At 39.2% G+C, this 24,157-nt stretch overlaps 1 protein-coding gene across 1 annotated transcript; it reads left to right on the top strand.

The window, feature by feature from the left end:
• Positions 1-238: 238 nt before the first annotated feature.
• Positions 239-18,527, top strand: LOC120731685 (complement C1q-like protein 4). Its single transcript, XM_040028805.1, has 2 exons — positions 239-1,001; positions 15,577-18,527. Exons 1-2 carry the CDS (start codon positions 462-464, stop codon positions 15,754-15,756), a joined length of 720 nt encoding a protein of 239 aa, XP_039884739.1. The 5' UTR covers positions 239-461; the 3' UTR covers positions 15,757-18,527.
• Positions 18,528-24,157: the final 5,630 nt, after the last annotated feature.

Here is a 24,157-nt window from a genome sequence, read left to right as displayed (position 1 = left end):
AGCAGCTTGCCTAAAATCCAGCATCTCAGCGGTTTTACTCATTTTGAACCAAGTAATTTAGAATAGTTGTGTTATATGATGTATACCTTTAAAGATGATAAAATCCTGAAGACATAATGATCTAGGGGAAAGTGAAAAATAAAAAGGATACACGTGTACTGAAAGCCAAGTAATGGAAAACCCTAGATTCCAGTCTCCCCCTGACTTTTGATTTTTTTTCTCCTCTTGTGTGATGCGTCAGTCTTTCCCAGTCCTTGAATAGCACCCCATTTTCTTTTGTGCGTCCCGCACAATCACATATTTCCCTGCTCCACCTTCTCAATTCAGTGGTTGCTTTCTACCCAGAGTTCAGCCTGGCCGGCACAACCATTCCAGCTAAAGGGGAGGAGGACTTCCTCACACTGGCAGCCTCACGGCTCAGCCGAAAGAAACGTGTCATTGGGGCTGGAGTCGGCGTGGCCATGGTTCTGGTCCTGCTGGTAGCCATTCCCCTATTGGTCCACACCACCAAGGGGGGAGGGTCCGGAGGAGGAGGCACGCACTATGAGATGCTGGGTAGCTGCAAGATGGTGTGTGACACTTTCACCCCCCCACAGGGAGAGCTGACAGCTGTCTCCCCTCAGCCCCCGGACTTCTCAAACCGCAGGGGCAAACAGGGGTTCAGAGGAAGCCCTGGACTTCCTGGTCCTCCAGGTCCTAAAGGCCCCCCTGGAGAGCCCGGTAAGCCCGGCCCACCTGGCCCACCAGGGCCTGGACCTGGTGGTTACGGCCCTTCCTTCTACAGCCCCAAAATTGCCTTCTACGCCGGCCTCCGGAAGCAACACGAAGGGAGTGAAATACTCAAATTTGACGATGTGGTGACCAATGTAGGGAACTACTATGAGCCGAGTACCGGCAAGTTCACCTGCCCTCTGCCAGGTATCTACTACTTCACCTACCATGTCCTGATGAGAGGAGGTGATGGGACGAGCATGTGGGCAGACCTGAAGAAGAATGGACAGGTGAGTGCGAGTTTAGGTGGGTTTGTGCTGCAGTGTTTCTGAACTGGACTGACCTCCCCTTGCAATCAAACCAACACACAAACATTAGCAAGAATCTTTTGCATCAGTGAGTTCAAATACAAGAGCAGTAAATATAAAAGTATATAACTAAATAACATGCTTAGATCAGAACTTCAGGTAATAGATGCAATTCACTAATTTAAGAAACATTTTGTCATATAGTTTAAATGCAGGAAGATGCTGTGTTATTTACTATTGAAGTGGACTTCATTGTGCTATGCAGGTGGTGACTGCCACTCAGATTTTGAGCATGGTTAAAAAGAAATCCCCCAAAAGTGAATTCCAAACAATACTGCACTGAGAAAATCATAGTGAAGTTTTAGACAAATCAAATATAGAGAGGGATAATTAAACTGAAATACACTAAAAATGTAAGAGACTTCAAGGACGCAAAAAAGAAGAGGAAAGGAGGTGGGAGTAAGAAATGGTTTAGAAGAAATTGTAGTTATTTGCACAACTTGCATGTGGAAAAAGAGAGAAAAAGAGGGAGAGAGAATGACAGCCAAGCGATCAAGAGGATAACATCCTCTGCGTCTCGGTGGAGCAAAGCCAAAACGCAACAGCTGGCTACTGTCCTCTGAGAAACTCTGACTTTAACACTAATAAATAAACAAGTACAAAATGCCTGGAAAAAGCCTTGAATGCTTCCATCTGGAGAGCAGTGACAAGCTTGAAGTACTAAGCTCTCGCTCTGTTGAGGCGCTCTGATTCTGACATGTGTGCTACAGAACAGAAGAGTGATGTCCTGGGGATTACTGGAGAAGAAGAAGAAGAAGGGGGGGAAAAGCATGCTTTGCATTGTTGCAAAGGTTTAATGGTAACACAGTTTGTCCACACAGATTACACGGTACATGAACTGACAACAATATGCTGCTGAGCAGAGCATCACTGTGCTGGGCTGCTGTTCATTGGTACGCTTTATTAAATCTACATCTAAATCAGCAGGCTAAGAAGGATTTACCAGAAGAACACGGGCTAGTTTTTAATTTGAGAATCACCACTGTGGAAACAGACAGATGCAGATTTAACATAAGGGTTAAATCTTATTCTTACTTCAATCAAACATTGCACATATGAATTATGTGTCTTACTGTATGTGTCTTAACTATTAGGACAAAATGATTTCTAGTTTTCATCAATACTGAAGCACCGACATCCCTGTAGGCCTCGTCAGCAGCCCTTGCCCAGTCTACTGTAAGTGCTTGCGGCAGATTGCTGTTGCTTTTTTATGACCTGAAGCTACCCCCAGGTCAACCACTGGGAGTCACTTGTCCAGCAGCAAGAAAACACATCTGACCTTGCTAGCTTTTCCACTATTGGCCGAAATTTAGCAGCAGCAACATCACGGAGGATGCTACAAGGAAACAAACCCAGGGTTACTGCAGTGGTGGACTAAAGCTATATTTACAAGTTGCCCATGTTCCCCAATGTCAGCTTCTTTTTTGGTTAGTGGGTTGTGTCACAAAGCTCTGAGACGTAGTGCAAAGTAGTTCAAGAAATAAAAAATTGGTGCACAAAAAAGTTTTTTTTAATGGAAATGTGCTTGTTGTAGCCTAACATTCTCTTTTTCTTACTGATTTTGAATGAAATATGTGGCATCCCCTGATTTTCTATTGCAGTGTGTGTTGCAGATCTGAGGACAGATAATAGTTATAAATTAGTGCCACAGCGAGTTTGATTATTTATTATTATGCCTACATTTTATATTTTATTGTGACAAATTGATCATCACAGCCTGTGAAAGATTGATGCACTTTGAAAAAAAAAAAACTTATCCTAGCCCTGGAAACAGCATAGTATATCTTCCAAATGATTGTTTGCAGGAAAAAAAGCACTTAATATTTAAAGTTGAAATGTTGGAAAACAATATTTGGTTCATTGGCTTGCATAACGACTGATATTGCTAACCAGTTATCATACTTTCCACCAAAACAACATAGTCTGCCCATATAATAAAAACAGTAAGTTAAAATGAATGTCTTATCTTATCTTATCTTATCTTACTTGCTGATGCTGTGTAAACGTACATTTGAGCTAACCATTACTTTCAAATTCAGACCTGTTTAGTCTGTTTCATGCTGCTTCCAGACATGTAGTATATTGAATATACATTATGTGACTGATCGAGTCCATAAAGAAAGCTTTTCCCAGTATTATTGATTTGACAGCATGTACCTAAGGTGCAGAGTAAAAAGGACAGACAGCTTAATGCCAGATATAATTGGGGGGACCTGGTTTGTTGCAGCGTGCCTTCACAGACATTGTCATTCCTGTCTTTTCCTGCTATTAAATCTTTCATAGCTTTTAGATGAGATCTTCTCCCCTTCACCTGTGCCCCTCCTTTAGTCATGTGCTCGCGCACATACACACACATACACACGTGCACCTTGCACTTTTCCTGTCCACACTAGCTATTGACTCCTTCCCCATTAATTATCTTTTCCAACAACTAAATTATTAAACCCAATTCAGTGCTGATCTTGCCCTTTTCATTGCACCCTCCTTCCTTTTTTTTCTATTCTTCTGCTAATAGACAGGTGCTCATGAACCTTGGTGAAGCTGCTAGGTCAATGAGAAAACTTTAATACAGAAATTCTCTCTTGAGAGATAGCCAAGACACTACAACTACTACACTACACTACAACTATTGTGAATTTGTTGTTCTTCAAGGAAGATTTAATTCTGTTTCTTATAAGACATCAGTATTATTATATGAGAAATAAATGATCAATTAAAATATTCACAAAAAAGAAGAAATATCCTTGTTTGTTTTAGATGAAAAGATAGATACCAATCTCTCTCCTGTACGCTCTTTCCTGAAACACAGATTTTCATATCACAAATTACTCTACCCAAAACTACAAATCTTAAGAGCACATTTCAAGGTCAGGCCAGTTTCAGCCAAATGGGTGATTTTCAACAGTTTTCTGTTGGCTAAGTGCTTTTAAAAACCAATGAAAACTAAAAGAACAGCATTTAAAGCCAATTCAGGGTAAAATAAGCAAAATATGGCAACAAAATAAACAAGGACACTATTAGATAAAATACAGACGCTCTTTCATACACTGAATGGAAGCATGACCAACAAAGGGTGTTTACTGCTACTGTGGACCATGTTAGTATGTCTCCAGATAGATAGAAGAAAGAATACGTGTGCGAATGAGCAGAAGACAGGTGGAAAGGTGAACCATCACAGCAAAATCTCCAGTGTTAAATTAACACTAGAGAGTGTCTATATGGGTCCACACCTCTGAGTGTTAAATACAACACTGTTGAGTGTTAAATTAACACTTTTTACAGTGTTATATGTTTAAAAGTAACCTAGTCAGTTTTGAAGATTAACAATGGCTAACACTGAGCAGTGCTGATTTTCTAACACTGGAAAATAACTCAAAATGTCAGAAATATTCCAGTGTTAGAAAATCAGCACTGCTCAGTGTTAGCCATTGTTAATCTTCAAAACTGACTAGGTTACTTTTAAACATATAACACTGTAAAAAGTGTTAATTTAACACTCAACAGTGTTGTATTTAACACTCAGAGGTGTGGACCCATATAGACACTCTCTAGTGTTAATTTAACACTGGAGATTTTGCTGTGATGGAGTAGAGATAGTAAGGGGAAGATGAGTACCTATGGTCAACCATCCAAAGCAATGTACAGTGCATAGGAGAGGTGAGGAAGAGAGTGCACCCAGGGTGGAGATGCTCGGAGATGAGTGTCAGGGCTGATTTGTGACTGAAGGATTGCAGCAAGAGTGAAAGGGGAGGTTTAGAAAATGGTAATGAGATGTGCTTTGATGTATGGTTTTGAGATTGTGCAACTGACAGGAGGCCATCTGGAGGTGGCAGAGCTGAGGATCCTAAGATTTTCAATGGGAGTGACCACGATGGAAGGAGTAGAAATAAGTACATCAGAGGGAGGGGACGAGGGGTGGAGACAAAGTTCGAGGTTGCTGAAGATGCTTTGTGTAATGTTGAACTTAATTCCTGTTACTGAACAAGAATGGTTTAATAATCAGTTACTAGCAGCTCATGTGCTTATTAACCAAATCTTTAGTTAAACTTGAACTGCATCCAGACCTTTGAATCCATTCAATCCACTGAACTGACTCATTACCTAATCAGACTGTAAGTAAAAGATGGAGGTACTTGAAGTAAAAAGTGAGGCGTGAGGGGTAGCTCGGGCTGAGAAACTAACAGACATTGCACATCCACACGGTAGCGACTTGTACTACACTACAAGGTGTCCAATTCATAAATCATACACTGGTTTGTCACCTGTTGTTCTCTAAATGGGACCAGTATTTTCATGCTATAGTTAAAAAGACCTGAAACTAGAGATGAGATGATCATTGATCATAAACTCATTAAGAAAGTATTTACTGAGGTTATAATTCAAATAAACAGTAGTGTATTGACTTCTATACAGCCTGACATGTTTTTTAGCCTGAAAATCTGTCCCCCCCCCCTTTGTCAGTTAAAAAGAACATAAGGTTAAGACTTTTTATTTAAGCTTTACTTTCCAGAGGCTACTTTCTTTAAACCAGCATTATTACTGAGTAATGAGTCAAAAAAGTGACTGAAGTGTTTTTACTTTGCTCGGCTCTATTTTTAAAGCCCATCAAAACCCATTTGTGGGTAAGGCCATGTATCACTGATGAATATACTTATCCATTTTTATTAAAGTGTGCTTCAGCTATAACCCCCTAACTTCAGCTATAATGAAGCTATAACATCATTAGGATCAGGCGTCCTATAGACACTCTGCACTTGCAATTTGTCTCTAGTCATTGTTTACAGAGCATCACACAATACATTTGGTTAAAGTAGACATTTATACATTTTATTCAGATGTTTTGCAGATTTTTGTTTTACTCTGTGCTAATTGAACACTTTAAAAAAACAGATAAAATCTGATCTCACTGGCAGCTGGGTCCAGCTGCATCCTTGCTGTACTGAAGGGGGGAAAAAAGCATTTCCTTTAAAGTCTGCCTTTAACATATTTCACAGCATGAGGTGACTTGTGTGCGTGCGTGTGTGTATGTGTGCGCGCACTGGGCCTACGACAATCGTCAGACTGACGGGCACAGTGTTGATCCACTTCTTGTCAAAGGGAGCAGAGAACAAGACACATCCTGGGGAGAGATCACTGCAGAGCGAGACAGAACAGACGAGCAGGCTGACAGAGAGACAGAGATGGATGGATATTCACAGGAGAATGGACAGAGGTTCTCTAAATTAAGACATGAGCTGAAGACTAACCACAAAGCAATACAGTCAGCCAGACAGTATATGACAAAAAAATATCAGACGTGCGGCCGGTTCTTCATCTCAAACAATGGCTAATGAATTATGTAGCTGATAAGCTTACGCCACGTTTGCAGAGATTAAGCACTCAGTGCAAAGAATCTTCTTCCCTCGCTGCGTCCCATAACTCATCAAGAGATTGGTGTTGAGGTAGATGACCTTTTCAATGGATATATAATTCACCACCAATATGTTCTTTGCCCTTTCAGTGATGAGCATGGAGTGGGAGTATGAATATTTATAGCTGGTCCAATATGGTGGAATCAGGGTTGGTCAGTTGGTCAGTCTGTGGTTCTGATTGCATCTGTGTAGTTGTTGCGTTTCACTTTCTCAGACAACCTCGCTTTGGTAGCGCCACTGGTTGCATCTATGAGGCTGGTGGACAAACTGGGCCCTTATAAAGCTGAAGTGTGAGGCTGAGAAACTGATTAAAAGTTGTCCCTAACCTTTGGATTAAAAGATTAAAGTTTCATTTCAGTTTCATGCTTTTAAAATAAGGTCTTGATTTAAAAAACAACAACAATAAAAGCGAGGTTTTTCCTTAAGCGTAAAGCACCAAAGATATTTTTGCAAATGCTTTTCAGTTTGAATCTCATAAACATTGCATGCCCCCAATACTTTTTTTAATTATTATTTTTTTAAATGTTCTTGAAACACCCAGCTAAAGTGTGTCTAAATGAGGTCTGTGAGCTAACTTGTTAATTAAATAATACAGTTAAAAGTCATGATTATGACAAGCTAGGACTCAATTAGGAGAAAGATGAACTCGCCTCCAGTAGGTAGGTGTGATGCGGCTGCTGTGAGAAGAGGAAGCTGCTAATTACAGTGAGCCAGACAAGGTGTCAATATGAGGCTCATGTAGGACTTCATTAAGCACTTTTAATTTTATTTTATTTTGGCACACTGGCATGCTGTTTTCTTCCTCCTCCAACAGTTGTGCATGTCTTGATAGAATCATTAATAAACATTTTCTCCTGTGTTTTGAATTGCATTAGTGTCACAACGGCCCGACATTTTAATGGGGAACATTTTTCGATAAAGGATGAAAGTCCATCTTTTCAGACAGATTTCTTGTAGAGCAAACTTAAAGAATTTGTCCTATATACCCTGCAGCTTTTCTTGCTTTTTTTCTCTTCTTCTTGTCTTGTCTTCTATGTATTTATGCACTTGTCGGTGTGCACGGCCATTATTTAACTATATGTTTCTTGTTGTAATGGCCGAGGCCATTATATTCCAAAGACTAAAAGGACTTGGCTGGTTGTTACTGTGTTTGGCCGCGCCTTTGTTGTGCTTTCCTTTTGCCTCCCATTATATCATTATTCCTCCTCATCAAGGAAACTGTATTTTGTCTCTTTCATAAGCAGCAGTGTGCTACAGTGTTTCTGCTTTCATAACTAACAGGAACAATTCTGAAATGTCGCTGGGTTATTATCATTTTTAGAGGTTAGAGCAGAATTATCAGAATGGGCTAATCTGTGATCCAGGGTTTGCATGGTGAATTAGTGTTTAGTTGTTTTCTATTTCTGAGTATAAGAGAGTTTTTTTTCCCAGTTAATGCAAGATAGTAAACACTGGTTTTAAAAACAGAAAAAACATCAGCTCCCTCAGCTCTGGCATTAAATAATGCCAGAGCTGAGGGAGCTGATGTGCTTCAGGTAGACCATCAAGAGAACACATTTATATCCAATTAAGCTATCCCCTCTACTGTCAAAGGTTTCAGTCTAGAGCCAATTAGAGACTTTCTAATCAACATCTTGACACCTTGGGTCCTGAGTGTCATGGCGAAATATTAGCATTTTGTATGCCAATTAGTGTCTGAGTCTGCAGTGCAGGAGAGGGGTTACGCGTCGACCTGCATAATAGAAACAAGAAACCTCAGGCTGGTACACATGGGTGGAGGTTGAGAGAAAACAGACGCTTTTATGAAAAAAAAGGCCAATTCAATTGCCCTTCTTCTCTCTCCCTGTTCACCTTTAGAGGTCCCTCAGGTAAGTTTAAGAGACCCCGTCTCAATCGCTCGCTCCGCTCTGAGAGGTCTGTACATCACAGTGAATGAATCCTGTCAGTTTTATTACCAAAGGATCAAGGCACCACTGCGAAACAAAACAAAACCAAGAAAAAAATAACACACTACATGGACAGCGCACCTCCCAAACCTCATTTATAGCCCCCCTTCTCCTCTAAAACAGGCATGCTTGATCAGTTTGTTATCCAACATCCTCCCTCTCCATCACTCAAGGCCTCCCTCAACTTTGGCTTCCTTTACTCGCATCCTGTGCTCGGACTACTAAAGCGCACGCAGCTGCTTACTCGTCTGTGCGACCTAATCCAAATTTCTGCTCTCACACCCACCTTTTCATTACGCATACTTCTCTTCTCCTTGCCCCATGCCCTCCTTGCATCAATTTTCTCAGACATTTTATGAACGCCTCTATAAAAATGGTGAATGCGTTATGGCTAAATAAATGTAAAATACATGTGTCAGCCCTTAAAAAAATGTCACATGAGTGAGTGGCACACAGCTGAAAATGTAGATTTTATTGAGCATTTAGGACTGTCGGTGAATTATTTCCATGCTGTCAGTTTCCTCACTCTCTCTCCTCCTACCACCGCTCTCTGGCTCTCTTTCCACATTTAATGTTGCCCCAATGAAAAGTGTAGGCAGTGTAATCTTCTCTATTGTCCCTTGGGTCTTCCTTCTTCCCAACAGCAGCAGATCACGTCAGAACAGCGTTGGGCCAACAGACAGAAATTCACTCCCTTGTCGCTATCAATCTCCGCCGCTGTTGACAATAATCCTGATCTGCCTTTGCTTCTTGTTTTCACTCCCAAAGCCCCAGTGCCTCCTGCCCACTTTAGGAAAACAAGGTTTCACTGTGATTGTTACTGACAGCTGAACCTGCAGACTCATCTGTGCCGGTTTCAGTGTCACAACACAATACGATCTTAGTACAGCCCGATGGGGGGAAAATAAAGCCCTTTTAGTGTGGAATAAAAATGCAATATTCAGATAATGAGGAGGGAAAATAACAATTCAATTAATGCAGCACATATCTACAAAGCTTGGACAGGGCAATATAAGCATGTGGCTATGGACTGTATGGAGACCAGTGGGTTAGATGAAGTGTTTTCTTCATACTTAGTTGTTATATTGGGAATACATGCATGTGGTTTGGCATTGCATGATTAAAAAAGCCAGGAAAAACATCATCTGCAGCATAAGTTGTTTGAAAGATGCACAAATTACCTGTTCCGTGTGGATTAATGCACCCCAATACCATCACTGATGCTGGCTTTTAATCTATAACGAGCTGGGGGATCCTTCTCCTGTTTAGAATTTCACATTTTGAATGTTCAGTTTTTAAATTCACATCAATTTGATTTATTCCTACTTTTCTTTTCCAATGATTTACAGTCAGTGATGACACGGCATTAGTGAAATAGCAGTGACACACAAAGGTAGCCTAGGTAAAGTTTTTCCTGAAAATTTTAAGTAAATGTACAACAGAAGTGAAAAACACCAACTAAAGTAATTTAAGACTGAAAATTTCAAGAGATGCACGATATCGTCACATAAATTGAAATTGAACAATTTATTTCCCCCTGGGATGTTATATCTGATGTTGAGCATTTTAACCAGCTGCTCATAGCTCTTCTTTACAACCATGTAACCACATTGCTACTTTCCAGCCTGCTTTTCCTGTAATATGGAGCACAACTAACAAGTACTCAACAATCCTTGATGAAGTCATTTGTTTACTTTTGGGTAAAACATGATCAGCTCCTACTAACTCTGTTTTTTAGGTATTTAATCATCACTGGATGCTAACACGCGACTCTTGCTGTCAGACATGTTTGGGTTTATGTTCACTGATTTTTCTAGGGAACATAAATGCATTGCATTGCTATATCATTAATATGGAGAAATCACACTTCTTTTAAATTGTGTAAATTATTGTGGATGTCATGATATGGCACAGACCCAGTTTTTCACTACATAATCCTGCATTTCTAATGCAGTGCCACTTAACCTTATTCTTTGCATACAGAGATTTCTCTGAATTGTCTGAATGTTTTAATGATGCAACATAAGAAAAAAACATTAAGAAATGCTTTTCTTTAATTGGTGAGCTGTTGTATTTGTCGACATTTCCTCACCATTTTTCTTCTAAAAGTGTCTTTGGGGTATTTTACTGAACCCCATTCATGTCTCCAATAAGTCTAATAAGTTGGTGTTTTACAGGCATTACAAAACTTTATCTTTTGTTTCCCTGTTGGGGATAAATGCAAGTTTAGTGCCTGAAAGATTTTGTTCCTGACACAAAAATAAATGTTTTAAATAATTTTTTTGTTTAAATTAAGTAGAAATTCTAAAATTAAAAATTAAAACTTATATATGGAGAGTGAGAAATTAATTATTTTTTAATGTGGAAGAATAAACATTCAATAAACTCCAGTTTTTAAAAAAAACATTTTTTTTGCAATTATCTCATGGTTCAGGTTTTACAAGTCACAGAGTAAAATAGGTCACACATTTCATCGTGTGATGTCAGAGTTCAACTTACACGCAGATATATTTGTTCGTTTGTTGTTATGAATGTAACATATAATTCGTGAAGCAGCTTATGTTCATCCATGAATTACTTCTACTGTCAATCGTATTAATATTGATAATATTTAAAAGGTCACACTCTTGTAAATATGTAGATAAAATGTACAAACATGCATCTTGTCCACTAGTTTACTGTATATAGGAGGGGAAAGGGAGCCATGAATTAATCATAAACATAGCACATAAATGTCAGCATCTCCACTGTCTGAGTAGAGGCTAAGTAAACCTACGTGCCTCATAAAGAAGTCAACCATAAAAAGCCATAAATAACAGTGTGTCCTTTTGGCTGGCAAATATAATTAGCTGGTGTTCATTTAAAAGGCCATTCAATGAGGTGGTGTGAATATCACTGCTGCAACTTTTGTTGTGACCCTTAAATGCTGATTCAGGTAAACATCATTTTATTTCAAGCATGGTTTAGGTTTGCTTACGATAATATTGTCAATGTACATGCAGAGGTAAACTCACTTTAGCTGTAATTTTACGCAGCAAAACAGTTTCCCCACTCCTGTTTGATGTGCTATTGGTCTGTCACTACCCTAAAAACAGTTCAGAGGGCTAGACGCTCCTACAGGGTCTAGACTTCAGGAGCAGGCTGCACCTTTTCCAGCACATCCCCTGCTCCTCCATTGAACATGTAGGTACATTTACATTTTCTCCGATCAGCCCTCCGGCCATAACAAGGTAAAGGTGCTTCAGTCTTTACTCATTGATCCAGTGGTGAAAAACTGAAGAAAACTGACCTTCACATGCACAGTTTTTATGAGACAATCCTTATTCCCTCCATTTTTGAGTGGTCACAATGTTTTCTGCTCACTGGTGTACTATACAACAATCCTCACACAGCCGGCCAGCCTCTACCTCAGCTGACAGTATACTGTCAGGGGAATCTTGCTGTTCAACCATGTAGACAGATGTTGGATGTACAAGATGTAACAATCCCTCTACTTTAATATTTCTCCTAAACCTACTTGTTCTCCTCAGGGGAGACATTCAGTCCCTTCAGAGCAAAGCAGCCTAGCACTGTAAAGTAACAAAATGTCTTCCATTGTTCTTGTTCTTTCCTTAGCTGTTCACCTGAGATTCGCAAAACAAAAAAGGAGGAGATGTGAGGTTATCAAGATGCACAAAGAGGGCAGGGTGGCTTGTGAATGTGCCATATTGTATCCTGACCTCATGCTAGTATTTGGTGGGCCCGTTTGACCACTCTAGCCTATCTTGTGCCCCCATTTATTGTGATTGTATGGAGTTATTGAGGAGTTGGACCTATTAGGCGAGGAGCTGCCATAGCTGTCTGCCTACCAATTACTAGCCAGCAGCTATGTACAGCCTGCCCCGAGGTAAAGAGGGGTAGGGGATGTTGTAAGAGGTTGTGGGGGAAGGATATAAGTGGGGTTGGGGATGCTGGGTAGGGGTTCTCAGGAGACCTGCCACAGCAGCACGTCGTTAATCAATCCGATTTAGACCGGACAGGGACACACTTAGACGCTGCCCCCACCAACACTGCCATGGCAGGGGAGAGAAAGCGTGTGCGTGACCTGCATCTTATTCCAGTATGCGGACACAAAAAGATGGATAGATAGGTCCAGAATGAAGAGAAAGGAATGGGGTGGCAAATGAGAGAGGGATGATGGAAGGGGCGTGAGGTGTGGAGGGAGAGACAACAATTAATGGAGTGATGTGAGTTGAATTAAAACAAAGGAAAGATATTGATTCATTTCTGTCCTAAGGAGGGGAGTAAAAATGTTCACCTTCTTGATGCGAAAGAAAACCCCACAGAGAGAAATGTATTTGATAAAATTGATGAAAGGGGCAAAATAAAAATGTTGGATGGAGGAGGAGAAAGGGGGAAGTTTAGTCTGATTTGATTTGTCTTTGTGATCACAAGAGATCAGTGAAGTTTGATGACTGGCGGAGATGATGGACCATATCCTTAGTCAGACTCACAGGAGGAGACAAGGATAGAGTTAGGGTGTCCTATTTGCATTCATTAATATGTATGCACATGTGCACTTTATTTTCCACTATTAAATGGATTGCCTGCTTGAATAGTTTGTTACCCAGCCAGTGATAGTGCAATTTATTATAAGGAGATTTGCTTACCGAGTGCGAAAACAACTCAGATTTTACCGAGAGCGGATGAAATAACAGGCACATTTAACAACATCATAAATAAAGACGCTCCTTTGTCACCAGAAAAGCTGCTCAACTAAATCCTGGGATACTGGATTGGTCTTCGAGAATTAGGTACAGAACATTAAGTCTGGTAATTGTGCTCCCTTCTGCAACATGTATGGGATCATTGCCATCGTGTAATATAAGGGCAGTGCTAAGTGGTTGCATATTAGTATGCATGTAAATATGTATCGTTAGAGGTAATGACTTCTTCCTAAATGACTGGTCATATCATTACAGACAGAGCATCATGTGGATTGCATTTCCTTCTCCAATCACAAAGCTGTCCAGATGTTGATAGAAGAGTAAATAATGCCTCATCTGAGCAGATTTACTTTTAAAATTGTGCAAGGCTCCATGGTTTGCAGCCTTCACACCGGATAATGTGTTAGCTCTGTATACCAGCAGTTAGTGGGTGGCAGAGTTTTGTCTTACAGGAGTGTTGATAAGATTGTTTAGTGATTCTGAGGCTGCAGTGTGCTGACGTTCAAATGTCCTTGGCTATGCCTTTTATTCATATCTGACGCCAAACAGGACGACATTCTTCTTTTGAATGTTTTCATCAAAACATCGGACATTTTCATCATCTCGCTTGTCTTGAAATTATGGTTTTATCGTGTTTCCTTGAGTTAGTGTCTTAAAGCCGAGTGATAATTACTTTCAGTGCATTCAATTCAATTATATTTTATTTTTATAGTGCCAAATCAAGTAAGGTAAACACCCTAAAATAATAGCGTGAAAACCCAAACAATGAAGCCACCCCCTATGAGCAAGCACTTGGTGGGGAAGGAAAAACTCCCAACAGGAAGAAACCTTCAGCAGAACCGGGCTCAGAGACAAGAAGCTATCTATTGCATTAGGGCGAAGGTAAAGATAACGGGTGAGAGAGATGGGACAAAAATTTAAAGTTACAGCTCCTGTCATGCACCTTTAAGCCTCATGCAATACATATTTTGGTAAACTCTCAACACTGTCATCACTGATGACTCTGGGTTATTTATTTTGTTTGCTTGTTTTTTTTAGCAGTACCAAGCAGCATTAGGGATTGATGAGTTGAGCTTTTAGCAAATAACAGTTTTAGTGGGTAGTGGAGATAGCTACTGGATGTGTAAATAGACAAGTTCACCACGTCCACTTGAAAGGTCACAATAAGCCAATGTGGTATTCACAGTTTGTCTACGACCCCTTTCTTGTGATGAGAGCAGCACTGTCCTCTGACACAAACTGTCAATGCATGACAAGCAAAGACAAAAAAAAGGTAAATAAAACTGAAAGCTGTTTTCAGTTAATGACGCTGACATGGATGAGCAATAGCAAACACATATAGCAGTGATCAGAATGTGTGAACCTTCATTGTGTTTTCTGTGTTTGTGTGAAAAAATGAACTGATGTGTTCCTTGACACCTTTCTGCTAATCTCCCATCAAACTGTCCTCAGCAACAGGTGGATCAGGTGTGACAGCAACAATCCTCTGGAAAAAAAATAAAAAATTGATGGTGACTAAAAAAGCTGGTGGTCTGAGACGGAAGTGTGAGGCCAAAGATCACTGCACATCTCATTTATCTACCCAGTGGACAGGAAGGCATCAGCACTGATTACATTACACCACGATCACAGAGTGAAACAGGAAATAAAACAGCAGTAGTGAACAAACTGGTTGTAGGTGAGATAATGTGGTGAAAAAGATAAAAGTGTTAAAGGGAAAATGTAAAAAAAAATAGAGGAATTTCAGTTATTGTCAACAACGAATTTAAATATAAATAAAAGTAAATGCGTTCTTAACATGTTGGATTAGATAACTGGACTGTATAACACATTTTTGACTAGTGTGAAGTCCATAGTTCTGTCATGCTGACTAGTTAATTAACATTTAGATGGCAGTGGTGAACATGTCTCCTCTGCAGGCGATAATTAGTGTTTGAAGGCTATAAGAGGAGACCTCCAATTAAAAAGAGAGATTTGTAGAAACTTGTAGGTGAGACTGGATACTGAAGATGAAATATTAAAAAATAGCCATTGAAAATCACATTTGGTGTCTATAAGTAGGTTTATGATTATATACATAAAAGCTGTTAGAAAAACAGAAAATATTTTTAACAGTAATTTTTTTATTTACACAAATGTTCAGGTAATGGATGTTCAGCATAGTTACATTTTAGCTAATACTGATCTTTAATTTCTCTGAAAAAAGCAGGTTGTGTCAGCATGAAAGAAGAGTTGCTGTTTCCTGCCTTGTTGAGAGTGCGTGCAGACCATTGTCGCCCACGAAAACATGATTCAGCCTCACCGCAGACAACAATATGTCTGCAAAACACACTCGTGACATCAAACGTCTGCTTTCCACGTGGCATTTCCTTCTTTAATGGTCTTTTTTTCAATTTTGGCCGCCTATCAATTCCTTACTTGTGCTTTTTCGCAGGTGAGGGCCAGTGCAATCGCTCAAGACGCAGATCAGAACTACGACTATGCCTCCAACAGTGTTATCCTGCACCTGGACGTGGGGGATGAAGTGTGCGTGCAGCTGGACGGGGGCAAAGTTCACGGGGGAAACACCAACAAATACAGCACTTTCTCCGGCTTCCTCATCTACCCTGACTGACAATGTCCTCACATTCCTATACTCCCCCTCTGTAATCAAGCAAAAAGTTTCATCTCCTTTCTTCATCTAACACTGCCATAATGTAATTTGTCATTTAACTGCCCTTCAGTAAATGAAACATTGTAATAATATGACCTAATAATAGATAGAGCTTGAAGAGAATTTGTGTAAAAATGAGTATAATATTGTACATATTACCAGATAACATTTACTCAATATAATACACTTGTGTGATCACTATTATGTGCCATGTACAGTATGTGTAAGCATGGCTAAAACACAATTTAAATACATCTTTTTCATATGCACACGTTTGCCTGTACACACGCGAGTGTCCACGCGTTAAGTGAAATTTACTTGTCGTTCTGAGAGAGGATGATCGTCCCGGCCACCGCTCTGAAATCGACTGGAATGATATCTGAATGTAGACTGTCAACCGAAGTGTGCGGCCTTTCGCCTTTACCGTGAGATGGATTTTCAATACGGCCGTAGACGTCAAACAAGAAAAGTCATGAATATATTGATCAGAGCTTATATTAGAGCCAACTTTATGGTCATAATCCGGTGTGTTGTATGTCTGTGTTGATGCCGCATACACGCCTGTGCTTGCCCTTTATTTTGTGCTGAGGTGTAAAAGCATCATGTTACTAATGGTATGACTTGCACAGTCTCTGACTCCTGCAAGAGGGAGGAGGAGGGCTTTTGAGATGTTGATAACAGACCTTTAACAAACCCAATATGTCAATACTGAGATTTAGCTTCGAGATTTATCCTGACACCACCTCATCATATCCTGCTAATGAGCTGAGGCTTCTTCTACAGCCTCACCTGTTGGGCGACACGCAAATCTTTCCTCTTTAAATAGTGATAGTTTGGGAAATATGGTGATTTTTCCATATGAAGATCATGGGATGCAGTCGAATAGCTGAAGTAGTTAGTTTGACATGCTATCTGCCCACCTTAAATGTTGAGATTGATGGATTGTGTTAAAAGCCGGCTGTCATAGTGAGGTTTAGAATTGATATTATTTCTTTTTAGAGAGTCTCACATGAAGGCTTCCATAATGTTCTACCCACTTCTTCAGTCATGGCCACTAAATTCGATAGATTGTGTTTTTTCTATCTGCAGAAATGTTTTTTTCGTGGCATGGCTCTGCCGAGAAATCAGTCTCTCCACCCTTCAACTCACATATGTGGAAAGCGTAAAGCAGGGAGAGCAGCAGGAAGACCCTCATACAGAACAGAGCAGGCATCAGTAACGACAGATAGGACACTGATGCATGACGGGATGAGAGGTGGGTGGCAAAGCGGCTTGCAGATGCGCAAGCTAAAGCAGCTTAAACAACACTATCAGTTGATGCTGACCGGCACCGAGATCAGCTGATGTGTCAGGACTGCAGCTGAGCTTGACTTCATGGCCTGCCTGAGCCAATGCTCTGCTGAAATTGTGCAATGGATTTAAAAAAAGAGAGAGCCTCCCTACCTCCTCACAGCAGGCCAATCACAAGAGTGAAGCGGTTGTAAATGTGTGATTGCAAGAAAAACAGTTTCCCAGTCTAGTTCCCAAAATGTGAAGCTTTTTTCTTTTTAATTTTAATGTGAATGTATCCATGTGAAAAATCTCTTGATGTTACTGCCATGTGCCATACCTATAGGTTCTCTGTGCCTTATACTATCAATTTATTTTTATTTTTTTATGCATGAGATGGTTTTCCCTTGTTAAGCTAAGTGAAGAAGATGGTCCACGTCATGCAAATCGAAATCAGACACACTACTTATAAGAGGGATTGTCTTTACAATATTAGTGCATACTCACTTAATGAAATGCACACGTTTATGTTGCAAATAGTGACTACGAATCTTTGTGTGTAACTGGATGTTACTGACCCTTGTAAATAAAAGGCCACAAAACTAAGACCAAGATGAATTCTGTATGGTGGGAATCAATGACAGAAGCATGACACGGTGTAATTGAAACTCTGCATCCACAAAAATTGTAATATTTCAATGGATCCGAATTTTCACGTTTAATTTTTTAACATTTTTTAATAATATACCTTGAACGTAAAACTCTTTTTAACACATTTGTTAGAGTTTAGTGCCGTGCAAGTAGAGAGCTTCATTTTAAAACGTGTGAAGGAGACGTTATTATTGAGGTAGCATGACCATACCCAGATATTTGGATGTGGATTATTTTTACTCTTTTTAGTCTTGTGGTGAAATTGAAAAAAAAAAAACCCATCTTAATGTCGTATATTGTACACAGACATCCCCCATGTGTAGCTTCATTTAACCTCTGCACCACGATGCATCCTACTGTGTGTGTTTTCTGGCACTGCTACCTCTGTTCCCGAGCAGTAAAGATCCATTGCTCTCACTGTTCTTTGCGAGCTGAGACCATGAACTACAATTAAAAAAAAGAAGATTCAGGATGATTTTACTGTCAGGCGGAACCAGTGCTTTCTTCATTGCTTTTATTCTGTCTTCTTTCCACAGGAAAACAAAGAAGCTGTTGCAGACCTGTTATGATAAAGTTTCTTTGAAGTTTTCAGGGTGTTTTTTATATGTTAAAAAAAAAAAATTCCTTTTTTTTTTTTTTTTGCAGCACTGAGGTCTAACACATTTTTCAGGTTCAGTTATTTGCTCACATAATATTGCAACAGTTGCCTTGAGATGCACAACTCTCTCAAAATGTTGAACAACAATGTGTGTGTGTGTGTGTCCCTGCTTGACTGCATAATATGCAGAGGCTTCCTGTCTTGCACTTTTTGTATATAAATATGAAAAAGAAGAACAGCAAATTTAAATATATATATATATATATATATATATATATATATATATATATATATATATATATATTTAAAAATATACAACCCTAACTCCAAAAAAAATTGGCATGCTCCTTTCTCAAGGCACAAAATAGAGAGAGGAGAATCTTTAAAACAAGCAAACTGGTTTCCTAATGCTTACTGGTATTTGCATCAATAATAATAATCTGTCTACACCTGTGTTTAAAATACAGCTTTGCAACTTTTTAAAATCACCTGTAAAACTAACTATACCTATGAGCACTATTTAACTTTCTCTGTTTAGCAAATCTGCCCTGTGAAAAATATTAGCTCATATTAGCAAAAGGCTGGAAAAGTAGGTGGTAATTAAAAAAGGTTAATTAGATTGGAGTAATAAAACTTATTAGTTCATCTGTTACATGATTGGGTATAAAAAGAACATTTTATAGTGGCACAGTTTCTCAGAAGTAAAAATAGGCAAATGTTCATCAATCTGCAACAAAAACCCAAAACGGTATCTACAAACTGCTGAACAATTTTAGGACAATGGTCCTAAACATAAAAGTTTGAAGACTGAATATCTCTTCAATATCATCTACATTGCATAATGTCAAAAAATTCAGAGAATCTGGAGAAATCTGTGTGCAATCTGTGTGAAATCACTGGCCCTGTGGCAGCACTGCATTAAAAACAGGCATAGAAATCACTGCACGAGCTGAGGAACAATTCCAGAAATCATTTTCTGTGAACACAGTTTGCTGTGCCATACACAAATGCAGATTAAAGCTTTACCAGGATCCTCAAACACCACCATCATCTCTGAGATCTGGACTGAGACAAAGTGGAGAACTGGTCTGTGTACAGACAAATCTCTTTGGAAAACATGGAGAACAGGTCTTGTCTAAAGAAGAGAGGGACCATTCTGCATCTTTGATGGTACGGGATGCATCATTTTCTATTGAATTGGCAGCTGGCACAACTGGAATGGCACCAAAAATGCTGAAATGTATTTATAGGTTTTAGAACAACATGTGCTCCCACCAGGATGGGAAGGCCTATAATATTTCAGCAAGACAATTCTAAACTGCATCTAATAAGTTCTCTGTGTTCTATTGTGAATAAATTAAAAGCAAAAACATTGATTTTACTGTAAACTACATGTATTTGTAGACATTTTTAGCTGTGCGTTTCTCTTTGTAGGATTTTAGTGGCAGTAAATCCCCAAAGCAAAACATACACAAGAATAAGGTATTCCAAATTTAGTGAGTTGGTTAAGCAGGAGCATGTCAGCCACAGGCATCCATAGCCACACAATGTTGACAAATGGGCACATATTTGATATTCTGATCTATTTTGTTCTGTTAAAAAAAAATTTGCCATATCTTTAACAGGCAGTATTTCTTTACGTAGACATGTTTGTTTTTACAATATTTTGATTTTTTTTAAAGTGTTGCTTTGACCTGAATGCTAACTTTAACATCCAAACAGGCTTCGAATGCTAACATGTTGATGTTTTGAAGGTTTTTCCATCCATGTTAGCATGCTAACATTTTTTGTACTAAGCACAAAATTCAACTATTGATCAAAAATAATATGAATAAGAAAAATGCGCTGTGGTTTGTACATGGTTGCTTTTGCACTGCCTACAAACATCTAGTGTAGACAGAGGAGCCTGTATATAAAATGTAATTGCATCAAACAATACCTGGTGAATATCTTTGTTTCAGGTTTATAATTAAAAAGCTTGATGCCTAAAATTCTTCATGAGTGAGCTGAACGTACTAGTGTTGCAAATAGTTATTGAAATGTCAAAGATTTGTCTTAATTGCTGCTACAGCAACCTGTTTGAAGAGAGCTTTCCCATTATCAGACTTGTTTCTTCACCTGCTGCTGCTTCTGGCCCTTTCCGAAGCCACCCACTGAAAGTGAAACATTGAAACATGAAAGAGTCTCACCTCCCTGGAATAAAAACAAGGAGATGGATCTTTAATTAAAGGTGAGCGCTTATACTATTCAGAACGAGGAGGTTCTTGCTGAATGTGGACAGTAGGTAAGGGGAATGCTGCACAGGGGGTTGTTGGGCATGTATCTCGGCAGTGTCTCCCTCCCTCTGAGTCCCAGCACTCCCTCCTTGCAGATTCCAGCGTTAAGTTAATTGGACAGGGAGAGGAGAGGGCTGAGGAGGGAAGCGTTCAGCCCCATTAGCAATCCCCCTGTGGAAGGCTGAGCCGAGAGGATCACAGACTCACAAATAGGAGGATTAAAATAATCAATAGGCTTCACTCTCTCTCCCTCAGCACAGGCAGCCCTGTGTACAACGCTCACACACACAAACATGCACCATTACAAAGATATGCACACACACGCACACGCACACGCTCCTGAGCAAATACAAACACACCAAGAGTCTGAGGAATACTAGTTCAAGGAGCGCTACTCTGCCCAGTGGTGTCTGTGGACTTTCGCAAATTAGTCTGGGTCAGGCAACATTCACACACATGCACACACACACACCTATTCTTTGTTAATGAAGGTTAATTCAGCCTCTGACTAAACGAGGACCAGTTTAAAGGTCAGGAACATGAAAAAAGTCTGACATATCTATATTTTGCTCAGTTATTTCTGAACTTTAATGGCTGCTGAATTTGCTCTCACATAAAAGACTTTTGTATATATACACACACACATATATATATAGACTTTTGTCTATATATATAGACTTTTGTATATATATATATATATAGACAATATATATGTATATATATATATATTAGGGGTGCAACGATCGATATTGAACCGTTCGATACAGTGCTTTTGGTTCTGTACGCATATGTATCGAACAATACAAAATTTTTAATTTATTTTATCAACTTTTCTTCTGACGATGCTGTCTGTGTTGAGCGCTCAGTGAATCTGCGTTCGACTACTCCGCCTAGGCTGCACTGTCGAGCGCAGATCCACTGAGCGCAGCGCAAGCTAGCAAGACAGAAGCTAAGCTCGTTGCAACATGGCAAATTGAACCTCCCCCACCCTCATTCAGATGTGGCCTTTGGAACTATTTTGGTCTTCATGTGAAGTATGAAGTAAGCGCTTCATGGACAAAAGTAAAACAGTATGTCGGATGTGCCACGCAATGCTCAATTACATGGGTGGGAACTACTGCGTTAGCGCAGTTTGCTCGTTAACATGTTGACGCTGTCCAGCCCCACACACGGGACGATCTGAGGTAGCTCGTTAACGGAGATTTGCCGTGTTGTGGCGTTAACGTCATTTTAATTAACGCTGACAGCACTAGTGGGAACAAAATGAATATGACTGCACATTTACTCTGACATCATCCTAGTGCAAAGACAAGTGGTAGTAGACAAAAACAACAAGCACACATGCTACAAACTTAACCCAACTCATTTAGACAGCCGTTAGCACATGATTCTCCTTATGGGGACCTCATATGTTTAATATGCTGCTGAGAATATAGCCCAGAAGAAGCGTATAGTATAGCTTTTATTTTGGAAAGCGCCATTTCTCTGTAATAAACTCTCTTTTTCCAAAGATGAGTGATTCCTTGATCAGATAGTTTTATTTTTTTATTACTTTGTTGTTTCAGCAACATTAAATTTAAAAACTGTACTTTTGAGTTAAAATATATATTTATAATTTTAATAAATGACAAATTAAAAAAGCATGAACAAAGTATCAAACTGAACCGTGAATTTTGTGTATTGTTGCACCCCTAATATATATATATATATATATATATATATATATATATATACGTACTGAATATGTTGTGTAATTAAAAGTCTTGTATCCATGCAACATTAAACTTGTGACATGTGTGCAATTTTTAGTTCTTTTACTGCAGCAATTGAACACATATTTACATATGTATTTTTGATTTAAAACAAGTACTTTATAAGAAGACATAAAAGGTGACCAGAGGAAAATATCAAAGTGTTCAACATAATAGGGAATAGCAGAAAAAAATATCTACTCTGGCACTTAGCTGAACCAAATCTGGAATCTAATTTGAACTTTCAAATTCTGATAATGCTCACCACCTTTTCCCCACATGACCTTTTTAAATGAAGCACTGCACAGTTCAGACTCCTCATGCGGTACATACAAAATACTGCTCGGTTTTACCACACAGTGAGTTTATATAAGATTGTTCATTTGAGTAGTTTTTGGAGGATTGAAAGAAAAAACTTAAAGTCCTACTAAACACACACAAAGATGAAAAAAGGACAACAAACAGACAAAGTTAAAATAATTTTATTTTTATAGATGATTGAAAATCCATTGAGAGATCCTAACCCCCAAGTTAAGATAACACCTCCAAACGCATTTCCTGTAGTTATCGCCAGGGTGAGGAGGGGAATTGATTTAATTTGTCCACAATCACATAACACATGATATACATCATTTCTTTAGGGACTATTAAAGTATTCTGATTCTGATGACACTGAAAACTAGAGGTTAAATAGAGACCGGACACCTGCTGGAAACATGTAAGTGCTTTCATGATTTAAGTTAAAATCACTGATTTAGTGCATAAAACACATATCCGATTCATGTGAATTACCATCAAATAGCAGGATTTACTCACTTTTTGTTGCACTGGATCAGAAATTGTCGTTTTCCATTTTTATTTTTCACAGTTCAATAAAAGATTATAAAAAAAAAAAACCACTTGCCTGCCTTCCTTCTTGAGTGTCTCGTGAGCACTCTTACTGACATCCTGTTGCAGGGGTTATTTAACTGCTAAGGAGGTCAATCACTGCCATTTCATTTTTTCCCCACACACATTTACAGGTAAGTGCTTTATTTTAGACTCACCCTGTAGCCCATTCAGGGCACTGGCATAATGAGCCTCCTCATCCCTTCTAGAGTGGATGCATAAGGTGAATTTTACAAACAGGCACAGGCATCAAACTATTTTACACACGCCTGGGGATTTGTTCATTAGTGTGTTCCACATTTGTTGAGCTTTTACTCACACAAAAAAACAAACAAACATAGACTGGCTTCAGTATAACTTAAAGATCTGCTGAAGTTTGCTTTTGATGACCTAAGGATCCACCGGACTCTCTTATGTAAGACTCCCTTCAAATGCACTGACAGCCGAATTGATCCATTACCGGACATGATTTTTTTTAAAGTCACCTTATTAATTGGTCTCAATTTAATTTCTGACTGTTTGACGAAAGTATGATAAAATCAAGAATAGGGTAAAAATGAGTGCTTTAATTTTTAAACACAGAAAGTAGGGAAGTTAACAAGCTTGAGATCTCGCTGTCAGTTTTAGTCTACTTTATTCTCAATTTTACTAAATTACTCATTTTTTTGTACAAATAAAAGAGCAGTTAGTTACCAGATCAGCTCCAGATCACCAAACTGCAATATTAAAGCACTAATAAATCTATCTATCTGTCTGTCTGTGTGTTCTGAGAGGGTAGCATAAACATTTTTATAATAGTATTGTTGAAGGACAAAAAACATTATCTACACCGCTGCGCCCCCTGTTGTACTTTGGTTGTCACTACAGTCTCTGTGCCGTCCGGGAGCTGCAGTTTCGCGCTGTGGTCGCTGGGCGGCAGGCAACTTCGA

The sequence above is a fragment of the Simochromis diagramma genome, unplaced genomic scaffold (assembly GCF_900408965.1).
Source record: "Simochromis diagramma unplaced genomic scaffold, fSimDia1.1 OVJJ01000483.1, whole genome shotgun sequence".
Taxonomy (NCBI): Eukaryota; Metazoa; Chordata; class Actinopteri; order Cichliformes; family Cichlidae; genus Simochromis; species Simochromis diagramma.
Note: the sequence above shows the minus strand (reverse complement) of the source record. Positions and strands in the feature narration are given on the sequence as shown.